This window comes from Sesamum indicum, linkage group LG8 (genome assembly GCF_026168435.1).
Source record: "Sesamum indicum cultivar Baizhima isolate 11 linkage group LG8, ASM2616843v1, whole genome shotgun sequence".
NCBI classification, from domain to species: Eukaryota; Viridiplantae; Streptophyta; class Magnoliopsida; order Lamiales; family Pedaliaceae; genus Sesamum; species Sesamum indicum.
The window spans coordinates 31,138,753-31,154,905 of NC_142664.1; the positions used below are offsets into that span (position 1 = coordinate 31,138,753).

At 35.8% G+C, this 16,153-nt stretch overlaps 3 protein-coding genes across 10 annotated transcripts; all 3 read right to left on the reverse strand.

Annotated features, from left to right (window-relative positions):
• Positions 1-121: 121 nt before the first annotated feature.
• Positions 122-4,804, reverse strand: LOC105169720 (5'-methylthioadenosine nucleosidase). 5 transcript variants are annotated; one of them, XR_002287554.2, is made up of 10 exons: positions 4,521-4,804; positions 4,352-4,415; positions 3,943-4,034; positions 3,426-3,532; positions 2,961-3,035; positions 2,069-2,143; positions 1,278-1,370; positions 781-989; positions 630-704; positions 122-472 (listed from the first exon to the last, which is right to left on the reverse strand). XR_002287554.2 is itself a non-coding variant. In XM_088884240.1 (9 exons), the coding sequence occupies exons 1-8, from the start codon at positions 4,609-4,611 to the stop codon at positions 792-794; spliced, it is 795 nt and encodes a 264-aa protein (XP_088740366.1). In that variant the 5' UTR covers positions 4,612-4,804; the 3' UTR covers positions 538-704; positions 781-791. The 5 variants fall into 5 exon arrangements, 2 of the variants coding, with proteins under 2 accessions (XP_088740366.1, XP_020551414.1); XR_002287553.2 differs by having other exon boundaries at positions 630-989; positions 4,521-4,798; XR_002287552.2 differs by having other exon boundaries at positions 570-989; positions 4,521-4,798.
• Positions 4,805-5,301: 497 nt separating this feature from the next.
• LOC105169911 (COBRA-like protein 1) lies at positions 5,302-10,019 on the reverse strand. Of its 4 annotated transcripts, none has more exons than XM_020695819.2 (6): positions 9,495-10,019; positions 8,377-8,456; positions 7,042-7,495; positions 6,537-6,696; positions 6,171-6,424; positions 5,302-5,886 (listed from the first exon to the last, which is right to left on the reverse strand). In XM_020695819.2, exons 3-6 carry the CDS (start codon positions 7,394-7,396, stop codon positions 5,552-5,554), a joined length of 1,104 nt encoding a protein of 367 aa, XP_020551478.1. In that variant the 5' UTR covers positions 7,397-7,495; positions 8,377-8,456; positions 9,495-10,019; the 3' UTR covers positions 5,302-5,551. The 4 variants fall into 4 exon arrangements, with proteins under 4 accessions (XP_020551478.1, XP_088740134.1, XP_020551479.1 ...); XM_088884008.1 differs by lacking the exon at positions 9,495-10,019 and adding an exon at positions 8,566-9,480; XM_020695820.2 differs by lacking the exon at positions 9,495-10,019 and adding an exon at positions 9,257-9,478.
• A 126-nt stretch (positions 10,020-10,145) lies between these two features.
• On the reverse strand, positions 10,146-14,026 carry LOC105169721 (uncharacterized). Its single transcript, XM_011090213.3, has 5 exons — positions 13,446-14,026; positions 11,484-11,780; positions 11,013-11,228; positions 10,732-10,860; positions 10,146-10,521 (listed from the first exon to the last, which is right to left on the reverse strand). Exons 1-5 carry the CDS (start codon positions 13,722-13,724, stop codon positions 10,312-10,314), a joined length of 1,131 nt encoding a protein of 376 aa, XP_011088515.1. The 5' UTR covers positions 13,725-14,026; the 3' UTR covers positions 10,146-10,311.
• Positions 14,027-16,153: the final 2,127 nt, after the last annotated feature.

Consider the following 16,153-nt stretch of genomic DNA (forward strand, 5'->3'; position numbering starts at 1 on the left):
TTATTGAGATTACAAGAATTAATTAATGGAACATTTAGGAACTAATTAGTACAGAATCTTGACCCTAGTTTGAAGTTGCTTATACTCTGCAACTTGAATTGCACTGTCGGCAAAACAGAACTGGTTTAAAGATCAGCTGAAACAGAGCATTTTCTGAAGTATCAGAACAGTAAGATAATGAAAATAGATTCTTGGTTATGAGGCAAAAGCACCAGCAAGCCTTCTTTTCTTTTACCTCCTTAAAAAGAAAACATAAAATTAACATGACATTAAAATGACTTTATTTTTTCTCACAGTTCTTACTCACTTTTCCCTCTTCATCATTTTTCAAATTCTTTGCCTCTTGTGACATGCACTCCAGTACAAATGCATAGCATTCCCATGATCAGCCAATGCCTCGTACTAGCATTCACGTTTTTGTCCGGCGGAAGCTCCAGCTTCTTTCCAGCCTATTGAGAAGTGCATACATTATCTGCCAAATTGTAACGCCAACATGATATTCAGAAATTTCTTCTACACAATGCACATTGACAGCAATTTGTGGGAATAGAGAATGAGAGAATTAGAACCTTCATTTTGCAAATGTCCAAGTGATGGAATAGAAACATAGTGGAACACAGGTGACTTACAATTGACTTTGACATGGATGGTTCAAAATGGCAAAAGGTGCACATATAATGAATAGTGTCCTTCACATCACCTGGCTGTACAAGATAACCTAACCATTGAGTAACTTGTAGATTAATTATACTCGTTATTATCTTCCTATGACATGCTCACATTGAGAACAATCAGAGTTCTGAGAAAGTCTTCCCATTGATGAAATCAACAACTTTTGTCACTGCTTTATCAAGGGCAGCAACAACTGCAGCTAAATTTTGCAAAAATTCCTCAGCTGTTGGCTTGTCGCCGTCTACAATGTCGGTCACAGCTTTTAAAAATATTACAGGTACTTTCAGAAGGTCAGCCGCATAAGCAACTGCTGCTCCCTGTAAAGAGAGTTGAAATTAAACATAATAATCATAGCAACTATTGGCATGTGAGAGGAAAAGACTGCAGATCCAGTTCAGTTGGGCCAATTTTAAATTGGCAAAGGCAACAGCAATTATATTTTTTATTTCTAGGAATAGAAGAATTTTGAAAGTACAAGGCAAAGATCTTTGCTTGAATTTTGATATAAGCTGCAAACTGGTTGAAGCTTAAGAGCTGAATAATGCACAGAGCCACTTTAATTTTTACTTCAGGCAGTATGATAAGCTCAGATAGTAGAAGGGTACCTCCATGTCTTTAACAGTCGCACTATTTGCAAGTATCATCGCTGCATCCTGTGGTGTCATATCTAAAGAATCGCCAGTGGACAATTTGCCAACCTAAAACTTACATATAGAGTTAAAAACTTAAAGAACTATGATGGTATTCCAAAATCATGTCCTAATCCCTTGATACTGGTCAACAAACACCAATATACAATAAACACAAGACAGAGAGGCACTATGCTAAGAACTAATCTGGGTAATGATAATTACGAGAAATCTGGAAATTTATCAGTACACCTAGTCCAGTTCACATACTCATAACATGCCCTATTAATATAAATAGGAATCTCAAAGCTTGATCACTTATCAGGCCACTTTCCACAATAGTTTCATCAACTGGGTCTATTAAAACAATGATAAGAATATGGAACCGGCTTCAATCTTTGCTTTTCTTTTCCTACGAACATATCAAGGCAAGATAACCACAAGTCCCAATTTTACATAAAAGGTCAATATCTCCATCTAGTGGAGACCTTGACTCTAAACGCAAATCCATGGACTGAAATGTTTTCATCTATGACTTGGTAGGTAAAGAAAATAGAGGGTTTTGCATATGACTGCAAGTATTTTTTTTCATAGACATCAGATCGTAATTAGGATAGAACCAACACAGCAGAGAAAGAATAGATTTCTTAGCCTTTGCCACTGGTGTCAGCATTTCAAAACTCTGATAAAGCAAATATGGTTAAAAAAGAAAGAAACAGTTAGAAATTCACGTTCAACTTTTGAAAAGATTACAAATGAGTAGTCACCTTTAATTTCAGCTCCTTTACAAGATTTGGTGTGGGGAATGCCTGACGTGCCCCGACACCATACAGGTCAAGCACCTGTAGATAAAAAAAGATGGACCACGAACATATGATACACATAGATTGAAGTTCTCTAATTTTACAACAATTTGATTGAATTTGAGGTTCTAAACTATGAGTATTTGCCACTCAGAAGTGTTGCAGCATCACATTCATGACATGTATCATCCACATTGAAGTGAAGGCTGTCTTGCGTGGGGTATATAAGTGAACTAAGTATCTACAAAACAGCTGGCATAAATTTCTGGTCAACTGATGTATCTTCCTGAGCTTCATTCAACAAACATTAGCAATAGGAGGCATCTAGTCTATAGTAAGAGGTTGGACCCTCCGTCCCTGGAAAGCTTCCTGGTATCTTCCGAACGCTTTTACAACTATATTGTGAATTCAAAAGATGTTATAAGTTGATTTGCAAAATCAATTATGGTAATGTCAGAGTCATACACACAGCAAAAGCATCTGCAGATAAGCAGTTCACAAAAGTATATTTATCTAGCTACCATTTAAAAAATTGTAGCAATGTATTACATTAGTTAAACTGGACAATGGGAAGGTACAAGTGAAAAAGTTTGACCAGTAGAGAAGTAGAGTAGAAGCACTCTGGTATAAGCACCAATAATAGCCCAACCAGATAATTTGAACATCATTTTTTTCTCCCAAATCTGTGTTTCAAATATACTTTATAACTGAGATACCAAGGACTCTAAAATGTAGATAGTTTTCCCTTTTACCTTTTTTATGCTCTAAATTATCTCCCTTTGTTAATAATTTCCTACAATTTCATACAAATACTTCAAAAGAAAACTAGAGGAAAAAGGTCAAAGCGATGACTTACAGGAACAGGAATTCTTCTATCATGGAAAGCAACATCTGACACTAGATATACGTCACCTATGGAAGCACCTTTTGCCTGGTAATACTAGATATCAGTATCATTAACGAAGTCATCACATGATCCATACAGAGGGCACATGTGAGTTATCAATTACATATCTGAAGCACAAGAATCCTCAACGATCAGCTTAGCGTACTACTCCAACAAAGGTACAGTCAAGGACAGATAAAAACACAAAACAAGTATGCAGAAGTCTATTCAGAGCAAAGACATGGATCGCACTCCTCTTTACCAGAAATGTAACGACGTATTAATGCTATGAGGAACAAAAATAATGCTCACACACATATAGAACATATGTTTGCACATCACATTAGAACAAGACTACTAGCATGGTTGGGAAGAGCGAGAACCAAAGATTCAGATGCTAGTAACAGAACAAGAAGACAGTAGTAGTTGTAGTACCTTGAATCCTCCAGCAGTTCCTGCATTTATGATAAGGTCTGGCTGTAATGCTTGAACAGAAGCATAAGTCAGAAGAGATGCAGAAACTGTTCCTACGCTGTCAACCCCTGAAAGAGAAATATTTCACTTACTTGTAGACAGGATATCAGATGAGATGCTTTGCAATCAGCAATTATAGATTTTCTCATACTCCAAAATGTGTCAATAATCATGGTCGAGCTTTTAATGTTACACAAAAATATTTTTCATCCATCAGAAGCTGCTAAACCACTCCAAAGTACAAATTTCATCATTGATAGTGTGGTTTTCCAGAAAGATATGCATGTGAACAAAATATTAATGTGGAAAATGCAATTTAAATAAATAACTGTCAAGTTAGAAAATTATAATTCATTGGAACGTTAACATAACATTAACAAGTATGAAAATTAGACAATTGCAATTTGTACACATACTACAAGCAATCAAGAGCGAATGCAGGCAACCAGGAGCTACAGTGGTCAAACAGAGTACGAACCGAACTTTTTGTCTTTTCCAGGACAGAGAATGTTGATGTTCAAATCCTTATATTTACCACTGTACCTCATCCATGGAACCCCCTCTGGGAACCTGCATCATCACTCATCAGTTTAAGATGGGAATATTCTCTATGGAAGACTAAAAGGCCAAGTGAAACGAAGTGATAACAGATATCTCTACATATTTAATATAGGATCTACTATCCAATAAAAATGCCAGAAATTCACTTCAAACACGCTTTAAAACTATCAGTTTATAGTGATTATATGTTGATAACCACTAAAAGTACAAAATATGTTCTCCAACTATCTGTTCCATCTTGATATTATGCACAGGGTAATAATTCACCCTCGAATTAAATGCATGTTTCCCAATAACATGAAAGAAGGCAAATAAGATAAGCATACAGAGAATCAGATTGTTCAGCGAGCTGAAACTTGTCCACCAGAGGTAATGCCTCCGTTTGCATGGCTAAACTCCATTGTCAGAAAGGCAGGAAAACATATGTCTGAAATCAGTACACAATGATAACCAAAGAAAAAAAAAAGAGTGAAGGGAAAAAAAAGGACAAAATACCGATAACAAAGAGAACACTGGAGATGGAGCGTTTAGGCGTCGACTCCTGGTTTACTTTAGACGCCTTTTTGTCGCCGGGAGGTGGTGCCATTGATCTGTCTGTCGCTGAAACTTCCGATCAAAGCTCCAAACTCTATATTCTTGAGCTAAAAATCTACGATGAAGGTGTAGCGCTACGGCGTATCCGACAACGTGGTTGATAAAATAAAAGGAGAGAGATAGTTGTTTGAATCTTGACAGCGAGTTCGGTTCAAAGTGGAGGTAATTGGTTGTTTGCACGCTGAAGAGGATAGATGGCCGTTGGATGACCCTTTTGTCCGACCCAATGGTTTTATGACAAGTGTGTAGATTAAGAACTGTAGGACTCGGGTGTCCGGTTGGGAAATGGGCCATCAACGCTTTTCTGGTCTTAAGTTGTTGGGCTTAAATACATGGGCCGATCCACAGGGATTGTGTCAGTTCTGTGTATAGTTTATTATACAAACCACATGCTTCTTACGTAATTACAAAAATCATCCATAACAACAAAAAAGAATAGAGTTAATTTGTGTAACGATGTTAACCTTTTTAAGAAATGTATGTGTATAAAATTAGGGTTGATTTCTGTGAAAATTCTTGTGGGTGTATGTATAATTTAAAAAAATAGAAAATAAATCATAAATCAAGAGGTATAAATGTAATTGTCCCAATAATTTTTCATCTTAAAGAGTTCCTCAGTTTATAGAAAATGAAAATATATCAGGCAATAGGTTTAATCACAGAAAAACAAGCAACCAGAGGGTTACTGAATTCTTTATCTCCACCTTTTCTTTTTTAATGGAGAGAGATTAAATTTCTTACATACAAGATACTGCATGTTACAATGCCTTCTTCAGAAGTCAAGAGAAAGGTGAACTGGTTATCCTAATTCTGTTGATGGGCACAGAGCAACATCAAACACCATTCACAATCTAAGAGAGAAATCCAACTCTTTACAAATGGATAAACTTTTATTTACATATGATTTTCAAGCATGTCAAGAACCAATGGTTTTAAAGGTTGAAGGGCTGTAGGATGAAATGTATATCATAACCCAACAAAGATTCTGTCAGCAAGTAAACTGCAATTAGAAGAAGAAACTGGAGACGACAAGGCACTCGACTCAGGCTGCCATTTGGTAGCATCGGGAAAGCGTCTGGAAGGGGCATCTGACAATTCTCACCATTGAAATATATTTTTCTAGGAAGAGCCCACCCATTACTCAGAGTAAATGAACCTGAATCTTTTTGCAGAAGTATCTCTGTAGTCACCGATCCCACTTGATACTGATCAGCTTGCAAGAGTTCTGTGTTGTTGAAGGCTTTTCCCCAGAAGAGAGCTACATCTTCTGCAAAATCTCCATAAAGTTAGAGTTGCCCAATTGGAAGGAAGAAAAAGGAAATCCGAAAGGTAGTAGCGTAGTATCTCTTCCAGCATTTTATGCAATTTTCACGATCGTCTCTTTTTCTGATTTTTTCCTTCTATAGTTTATCTGCTTGCTTACATGTGGCATGAATTATTGCCGATACTGCCCGTTATCAGTAAACAAAATTTAATCTTCCACTTTAATGGAAGACACATTCTCAAATCTCGACCTACTAAGTGGTTATACAGTTTTGCTATGGCAAGTACCTGGGACACCGGTAGTTGGAAGCATTGTACTGTTAAAGCTGAATGCAGCAGAAGGCTGTCCAAACCCAGGATGTTGAACCAAAACATTCCAGTTTGAGTAATTTCTTCCATAGTTGTAGTTAGAGACAGTCAATTTAACTCTCCAATGAGTGATATAATTGCTTTTAATATGCCAGTGAATGCGAAGAGGGCACATATGATCAGTGCATCGAACCAGATCAGCATTGAGCAAATTTGATGGAATAACACCTTCTCTGTTGAAAGGACATAAATAGACATGCAAATACTAATCAGACTTAGAATCATAGCATGAGATAAGTGGTTTAGAGAAAGTGAAGTATGCTTTCATCTAATATAATAGCAGACCTAATGCATGAGGTTGCAAACTGATCTGCTACTCGACATCCACAGCTGCAAGAAGGGCATGACGTGATGGTAGGATTGTAAAATGTTGAAAGTGAAACACAACAAACTGGTGTTTTGCTAGCTAAATAGCTGGAATATGTGCATGTCGATTTCCATGTTCCTGAAAATCATAAATCCTAGAAATAAGGATGTAACTAGACTAGCCCGGCTGCAATCAGGAACCTACATTGATTGATAGGGAAAAGTAATAAAGAAGGTCTAAGCTGGACTAAATAACATCAGATTCTTTGTTGAAGGCCCAAGGAGGATCAATAGATCACTCCGATATTTTTGTTTTACACAAGAAGTAGAAGCATATATAAACATCAAATTGTATGAGAACCTCACCACCGATGAAAAATGGCAGACAAGTAGTCTGTCGTCTAGGGTACCAAACTATGCAAGTATCAGACTTTGGCTGAGATGATAGGGTTGAATAACATCAAACATAACCTTGAATACTTACTGAAGACTTCCTCTTCTCTTCTTCCCCCAATAACTGAGAAAACTGTAGGACTAGTGTCCCTAACTGGACCACAAGTGTAACCAGGTCCAGGAGCCAATAGGGTAAGATTCAGAGGTTTGTATCCTGTAGAATTCTGCTCCAAATTGCCAACTACAATCTCAAAGGATGAGTAAGACATGGATGGGTCAATGGCCCACGAAGCAAGGATGCCACCACGGCAGCAACCATCACATCTGTTTCGCGGCATTGCATCTGGCATCAGATCAACGATCACAGGGTCTGGCTTGCAAGAATGTGGTACCTCGTATTTGAAGGATGAACAATTTCCTCGTTGGATAGCAAAAGCACCAGACATTGACCAAATAACCTCATCTTTGGCCCATGTCCATCCTAATTTCCAACCTGGTTTCTCCGCATGGCGATACTGGTAGTAGTTTTGGATGGTTACTCTTGCCTGCAACAGCAGTCACACTTTTATGGATAACTGGCAATGGTAACACATAATACGGATCAAATGAATTTTACAGCTATTTCCTGAATCAGCCCTTAAAAGTTGAAAAGGAACAGCTTGATCGCAACATTATTATGGAAATTCCATACGTAAAAGTAACAACACAACCATGAAGAATAATCCAGGTTGGACTATTAGCTATAGCTATGCAATTATAGTGAGGGCCACTTATGTTTCATAAACCCCGACTGGCTTTCTAGCGTCACAGAGTCGAAAAAAGATTTCATAATTTTCTCAACTAAGTTCACATCATATTCTTGATTGTACTTCAAGTTCATAACCATTTTACTTAAATGGAATCAGGACTGTGTGTTAAGTCAGGCTGCACTGAGTTCTAGTTCAGTATGTTTCTTCTGTTCCAACTCCAAAGCACGAAAAATAAAATTTGTTGCCCACAAAGTTACCGACAAAAATTTCGGAAACCAAAACAAGTTTCTCAGCAATTCGCTGAATTGCAGAACCCAAGATGTTCGAAATCTCCCTTTTTCTTTAAGAAATCAGGCTGACAAACAGTATGGTATGTATTTTACTTTGTGGTCACAGTTATCTGTACAGAGTAAAGAGCAATTTGTCATGACAATTAGCGACCGAACAGGATGCAGCCACTACACTGACTTCTTCATTAAGAACATGGGAATTGAATCTTTTCAATTATCATCATGGAAAATTGACAAATTAATCAAATGCAGGTGGTATAAAGCACCTGATTAACTCTGAAAATAAAACTAAACACCAAATGTTAACCACTCTGATAATGCTTTTCAAAAAGGAAATACATATAAAATTAATTGGGCAGCAAGAAATGCATCAATTGCAATACTAACCGCATAGCCATCAAGTGTATACTTAAGTATATCAAAGGTAACCGTAATATTTCCATTTGGATCCAAAGGGTCATAACAATCTGCAGCAACGTAAGCTTAGTTGAGAAATGTAGGTACATAGGAAAAAATAGTACTTAAAATATGCAGGATTAAGAAGAGGCAAGGAGCAGTAAAAAGAAGATATGATGCCTGAAAATCGGGACACTGCGATTAACAGTAACATCAGTAAGTAGCACTGGCCAGAAGAAGGAAATGAGACCATTTTTATAGGACAAAGAAATTCAACGTGGACAGAGGTTGTTATAGATGAAGAAATGAACTAGATCTTCATGAACTATAGTAGTGACTAGAGGAATGATCTAACATGGTAGAGTAACCACCTAGACAATTTATGTAAAGAGCTCTAGATTGGAAGTTGGAACAAAAGAGAATCATTGGGAATATCTATGCAAGAAGAACAGACAAAATCAGAAGATAAAAGCATCACACAGGGACAAATAGTAGATTCTCTTATGACACACGTATAATAAGCAACAAAAAAAATAAAAATATATTTGAGTACTCCGTAGTCCTTTCCACTGTCTGCTATGGAGCCACATGGACATGACCGTGGATCACACAACATTAAAATCCTCATGCATCATACTTATATATTGTTTTCATTAATGACTAACATCTTATATCATATATGTTTGAAAATCCAATGATTGATCTGAATCAGCAACGATTAACTCTATGCAACTCTTGTTTCTTGTTGAGCTTTAGTAATCCCCTGCCGAAACTTGGCGTATTATGCTCCATTGTACAATAAGACAGAAATCAGTACATCAAAATCACACTATAAAAGCAACAGTAATATAATCGAGGAAGTACAAAGCACCTAAATTTTAAATACTATAATTCGTCACAGCCCCATTTCAACTCCATGAATATATCCCGCTAAAATCGGCAAGATATGCCACAAAGAAAAGTACAAAAACCATCCTAATTATGCTCCACGCATATAACAAACGTTGACTTATCTAAAACCAAATAGTTTTTGTAAGCAGATGCAGGTGATTAGTGAGCAGGCCAAAAAAGTAAACGGCCATGAAAATGACATGAGAAAGGTGAGATACCATATACGTATAGGAACTGCAACAACCCAACAGCGTATCAACTCTGCCGGCTCCCTCTTCTCCAGAAGCACGGTTCTATCCTCCGCAGAACTGAACTGTGAAGTACGGTTAACTACAGAGCCCGTTGGTTCTTTTAAGCATTTCGTGTACCAGTTGCCAATGATCAACATGGCACACAAATTTTCAACAAAATATAGACACTGCAGTTGGCGTTAGATATGACGAAATCAAGAAAATTTGGAGAGTTTCGGTTTCTGAATTTGGGCTTTCATCGACTTATATTCAGTTTTGGGCTTTATAGATTTGCTCTTAAGCGATCCACCGCCACGTAACTTCTCTTGGGTCAATATTTTAGCACATTTCAATTGGGCTTCACTCCTGGACCCTAATTCTCTGGACTGGACCAAAAGCCCATAAATGTTTTTATTTAATTTATTTTTTAATTCATTTTATAACTTTCCACTTCCCCCATTATCTTTTCATACTTTTCTTTTTTTTTCATGCATCTTTTCTTGACACTATTTTATATAAATTTAATATTAACTTATCATGTTCTATATACTTTATTAAACAATATATATTTTTAAAATATTGTATTTTAATTAATAATTGTAAAATTTACACATACATAGTGAGTGCCACAAATACTAGTTAAGAATTAATTGTAATTAGTATTCATGATTATGGAATAATTTTATCAGAGTGTAAATTTTTTACACATCCATGCAACTATATAGTGGTAACAAGTGCTTGATGGTAGCAACTATCTGCTGCTATTAGCAACTATCTGCTGCTATCACATAACTTCTTCGCTTAACTATGGCGACGGTGGGTGCAGGAGGGTGGAGGACGAAGCAATCGGCTCATGCACGACCGAGTTTATAGATACAGAAACTGGATTGCCTTCCAACTGCAGCATGATGCTTCCCAGAATTTCTGTCAATAGCTTCTTGAACTCATCTTCTTTTACCGTTTTAGAATCACCAGCATCGAACATTTTAATAGCTTCATTCATAATGTCATCCATCTGCAAGCATAACAACTTTTAGATTCATCACCACCAGAGTTGGCTTAACCCTTTGTTACATATACCATATCAACATTTCAGAACAGCAGAGAGTCTTGGTCTAATGTTTTCGGAAGACTACATATGGTACTTTTCGTGTTTCTTAGCAAATAAACATATTAGTCAGGCTTAAAAAATGAATAATGAATCTGATCCATGGTCAAGAAATACCTGATCAACGGCACCAAGTGGAGGTAGGCCAGCAGAAGCAGCCAAAGAATCAAGCGCGACACCCAAATATTCTTTTGATATTTTCCCATTGCGATCTCTGGGTGCACCCTTCAAAGCAGAATCCAGTGTCTGCATTATACAAAATGCAAAGAGACAGAGATGAGATATCACACAAAGAAGATAATAGAAGCCTAATTTCAGAAATGAAAATGTTGTTTTCCTCTCAAATAATCAAATTAAAGTAGAAGGGAGTTTTACTATTTATGGGCAGTGTTGCTAACCTTATCCAACTCAAATTTGTTAGACAAGAGTCTCCGAATGCCACTCCCATCAAAGGTATTCTGACTGTGAGCAACAATAGTTGGCTGTTCCTTGAGAAGCTGCACCACATTCTCTGCAGCTCTCTTAAACTCTGCCAAAAATGTTTCCTGTGAAACAGGTTGCTGAAGTGCATCTCCAAGCGATTCTAGAGCTGGGTCCAGAATGTTACTCTTGACCTACAAAAGAAGAGAGCCCGTTTCATGAATTTAGGGAACATGCTCGACTGAAGAAGCAACAAACTGGAGAAGTAATGCCATCATAGTAAATAATGGGAGAACCGGACATTGGTTTGGGTATGCTGCACTACAATTGGCAGGGATTTTAATTTACACAAAAAGCTCCATCATACGATTATTATGTCAAAATGGAAGAAACATAGAAATATTCAACAGTTCTTCTTTTCATTTGAAAAGTTAAAGCTGGGCACTTACCCAAGGATCTGTTGCAGGAGGCATCCCCTGGTCAACCGTGAGTTTCTGGAAAGCCTTGACGATATAATCTTTAAGGGATCCATCAGGCAATTCAATCTCGGAATAAATAGAAAGCATTTCTGGTTCAAAAGTTGGACTCTTGACAAACTCATGAAGGTCTTCACCATCAATTCGGAGAATTACTACAGGATCTCGTTTCAAACCAGCAGCCATGCCCAGTAGGAAATCTGACAGAACCTCTTTAAACTCAGTCTTGCTTATTTTTTCTTGTGTTCCATGTGTAAATTCATTAAGAACCTGGATCACATCGCAAGAGAATGTTTATTAGTTCATTAAGAAATATAGAAAGTTGTTGTCATTGTGAATGCAGTAATACCACGAATTGGCCCACGTGTATTTTCTTCTTGAAAAAATTGACACTAGCATCTAACACGAACAATCACATTCTTGGTTTTTATAAGCTCTTTGTATCTACAGCACCATGCATATTGAAAGGTGACGTTCTTTCGTTCATGCTTAAATACGAGATTGCCATGGACAGTGGGATTTATCAGAATATCTTACAATCAATCACTAAGAGAAAACACCCACTGTACCAAGACTTCCATTTCAAAGATAATGGTGAAGGTAGAGGTTTCATTTGAGTAATCTACCACCAACAAGATTTTACCCTTTCTCGGCTTTATGTTGACCGCAAAGATGTATATTCTCAAAAGTAGTTATAACTTTCGGTCCGTCTAAAGCACCATACTTCTCTTCTTTTGCCTCCAAAACAAGCAAATGAGGAATGACGAAACAAGGTCCACATCAAGCTTTTTTATTTGGCCCAAAAAGGCAACACCAAGAGCCTTCCCTCAGACCTTTTGGCATCATTTTAGTCCCACCGTCATCGAAACTCAAAACTTCCACACCCACTAGATTCTGATTTTATGACGATAAGAACAAAAGCAGTCGGGAAGGTCATAAAAGTCAAAAGAGTGACTTAAAAGCTATGTCCATCAAAATTAAACCTGCATCAAGGTATTTATTTTAGATGGTTCTTGAGCAAGCCAGGTTTATCTCATAGGGTTCCAACAATCCTATTTCCGCAAATGACTAACTCATTCTAATTACGGCCATGGCAACCATGATACCAACTTAAAGATAAATGCAACAAATGCAATAAACTAGGCCCAAGTTATAGTTTGATATATAGTAGATCTATTACTTCTTGAAGCTCACCGACTATTAGAGTCATCACACTAATTCAAGAAAGAAGACCATAAGACAGGACCAGAAAACATAGAGACAATATCACCTCAGTTCACCCAATCAATATACCGCAAATGAATAGCAGAAGTGAAGAAGGTAACACCTGATTCAAATAGGTGAAACAGTTAAATCCATGCATCAAGCCTAAACCTGGATGATACATGTTTGGGTAGACCTACCTTTCTTCCCATTGTTCTAGTAAAATAAAAAGAAAGAGTGCACAAAATAACAGATGCAAGATATCTTTGCAATATAGGATGTTCTCTCCGAGTTCTTTCTCATCCCCAGGTAAAATTTCTTAAATTTGGCTAGGAAGAGTTGAACAAATACGAGCTGCTTGAAAAGTTGCATGTTATGCATATGCACATAAACATAGCCGGGAGTAATGAAAAAAATCAATATTTTCAACCCCCAACAGACTTCCCTCTCATGTGGAACTATCTACAAGAAAGCCAAACACTCAAACGGTTGCAGCAGCAAGTACTCCAAGATTACCACTTTTAAGCTTGAAACAGAAGAAACTCAACAATATGAACTGAGAATCTACCACCACCAGGCCTTCATTACATACTTATACCTACTCAAAGAACACTAGAAAGGGGAAGGAAAAAGCAAAATCTGCCTTCCTACTCTGTCCAAACAGCAAAAACAAAAGCCAAAGGAAAGAAGTGAAAAATGAGAAGAAATATGAAAAAGGGGTGTGGAGAAAACCTCAGCATAAATATGATCAGAGTGAGGAGAAGTTCCCTGAGCCGGCAAGCCAAGAGCAGCGCCTATATCGTTAACAGCGGGTTGCAACTCTTGGACAGAGAGCTTACCGTCGCAGTCAATGTCGAGTTCTTGAAACTTATGATCCACAAAGTTGCTAAAAACTTTCTCATTCTCAACCAACTCCATTATATCCGAACCGTCCATCACCTCATGACTCGTACTACTAATACTACTACTACTACTTTTCTCCTTCATTGAACCGCTACTGTTCTTGTGCATGTCCAGATAAACCAAAACTCCCCCACCCCACCTCACCCAACCCCCCTACCCTTTTAGCTTTTTCTTTAATTAATGCAAATACTACAAACCCTTTCGGCCCTTTCTCCTTTCGTGTGTGATTCTCGTGACTGTAATGGCCACCGACTTCCCACTCTTGTTTTCTTCATCTTTTCTGTGATTCCTTGTTGGATATTTATACATACGAGCGAAGGTGAAAGAGAGAGAAAGGAAACAGTGCTTTCTTTGGATATCAAAGCACGATTTCTTCCTTATTATTAGACCAATGTCAAACGAGACAATTATCTTTAATTTTTTTGTCATAAGAAAACATGGTATCAACGAACATAAGCTTATCTAGAACACAATATAATAATAGTAGTAATAATAAAAGAGAAAGTTTAGTTTTGGGCCACAAGTAGATTAGGAGTGTGTGGCGAGGACACGTGGGGCGGTGGTGGTGGGGTGTGCAAAAGTAAATCTGGTTCAGCTGAGCCCCTTTGGTACCAACTTCTTTATGCTTTGGTCGGCCCATAATTATTCGACGCGTGTCTCCTTGCAATTGCGTAATGCACCGGCAACTCCGTTTGGCAAAAAGTCAGAGGGCCCTGTTTTTTCATGGGCTTTGTGGCCCATGCTCTCACCTCCACATACAATTCCTTTCGAAAAATTACATGTAGTGAGTGTTGTATTTTTAATCTCAGAATTTATATATATTTAATTTCATAGAACAAATTATTGTATTGTTGGTTCATAAGATAATAATTACTATACATTTGATTTCATATAATATAAATAATTTTATATTTTTTGGGATTAAATGTGTAATATTTTTTATTCTGTGGGACTAAAATATTATAATATTTATCTTATGGGACTAAACGTTAAATTTATAAATTATGAGACCAAAAGTGCAATACACCTTATCGTGTGGGACTAACATTGCATTTTCACCCAAGTCCTTCTCATTTATTTAATACAAGCAATTCACAACACATTCAATGTGTGTATAAAAATATTTAAAAATTACATAAAATTAATATTTTTATTGATAAGTTGATTACCAATCATGAATTAATAGCTATAAAATTATAAAAGTGATAAGAATTGAAGAAGTTTGAGGGTATTTTAATAAATTGAATAAAAATATTGAAATTATTATTGTGATCCAATTTTATTAAAAGAAATAAATGAGTTAAATGATAAATTTAAATATTTCAAAATTATACGACAATAGAATTCTCTTTTGCAGTAATTTTAGCTATTCAGTTGAATAAATTATTATTAAAAAATTTATATGAATATAGCATTTTTTTTTTAGGCTGAAGTTAGATTATAAAGTCAAAATTAAAATATTTTACAATTCTAATTCTTGTTTTTTTTTTGGGTAATTAGAGTACTATTGTTATACTGAATATTTGAATAGAAATGTTTAAAATACCTAAAATATATATAATTTTTAGTTAAATTCTAAATTAACAAATCACAATACAAAATTTAATATATTAAAATTAATTTTTCAAGTTTAAATGTTTATATGAATATAAATAAAAATTGATCATAACAAATATATTAATAACAAAATTAAATTATTATTTAACTTAAATCAAAAAAATATCAAATACTAAAAAAGTATATAACTTATTTTAAGTTATATTATTTATAAATAATATTTAATTACAATTATCATATTTTAAGAATATTATTTTTAAATTTTAAAAAATTAAATTATTTTTACTTTTATTTTCAAAAAATAAAATTTTCAAATTCACATTTGTTTTCAAATTTTATATAAAATAAAAAACTTAAAAAAGAAAAAGAAAAACTATTGTCTTCCATTGATCTGGGCGATGGGGGTCGTCTACGAGACCTCCATCTCCAAAATTAGTGGCGACAGCGAGTGGTGACCTCATCGTCGCGGTCTTATAATTTATAACTAAAAAATTAAACACCAGAGAGGTTTATGCAACCTTATATACTTGTACTACAGCAAACACGCATGCCTTAAAATTAATATTGCGTGGAAAATGCAATTTGAAGTGTTTTCTGACATAATTATGACAGATGGACCCATGTCGTCCACATGGATCCTCATTTCCTCAATCATTACCCCAAATATTATGAATTCGTTTTTGTCATAATGCGAGGCTGAATTTTAACATTTCCTGTTCAGATCTTTTTGTCGTCCAATAAATATGTCAAAATCCGACTTTCAGTTAAATATGATTTACACCCACTATTTGCATCCAACCTTTTTTTCAATTCATTTTTTTTTTTTGTATAGTAATCATACTATTCAGTACGTAATCTATATATATTTTTTTAAATTAATTGATAATTTTAAAATAAATAAAAAAAATAACATACACATACTGATTATATTTGTAATCATTTTATTTTAATTAATTAAAAATTTATTGCTCTTACTTAAA

Coding starts and splice junctions, on each gene's coding strand:
- LOC105169720 (XM_088884240.1), bottom strand. CDS start 4,611: ATGGCACCACCTCCCGGCGACAAAAAGGCGTCTAAAGTAAACCAGGAG. Junction 4,035..4,351: donor GCTGAACAATCTGATTCTCT/GTATGCTTATCT, acceptor GTGATGATGCAG/GTTCCCAGAGGGGGTTCCAT. Junction 990..1,277: donor CGACTGTTAAAGACATGGAG/GTACCCTTCTAC, acceptor CTCTCTTTACAG/GGAGCAGCAGTTGCTTATGC.
- LOC105169911 (XM_088884008.1), bottom strand. CDS start 8,638: ATGGTCTCATTTCCTTCTTCTGGCCAGTGCTACTTACTGATGTTACTG. Junction 7,496..8,376: donor ATACACTTGATGGCTATGCG/GTTAGTATTGCA, acceptor CTGCTGTTGCAG/GCAAGAGTAACCATCCAAAA. Junction 6,425..6,536: donor TTTGCAACCTCATGCATTAG/GTCTGCTATTAT, acceptor TCCTTTCAACAG/AGAAGGTGTTATTCCATCAA.
- LOC105169721 (XM_011090213.3), bottom strand. CDS start 13,724: ATGCACAAGAACAGTAGCGGTTCAATGAAGGAGAAAAGTAGTAGTAGT. Junction 11,229..11,483: donor CTCCTGCAACAGATCCTTGG/GTAAGTGCCCAG, acceptor CTTCTTTTGTAG/GTCAAGAGTAACATTCTGGA. Junction 10,522..10,731: donor CACTTGGTGCCGTTGATCAG/GTATTTCTTGAC, acceptor TTATGCTTGCAG/ATGGATGACATTATGAATGA.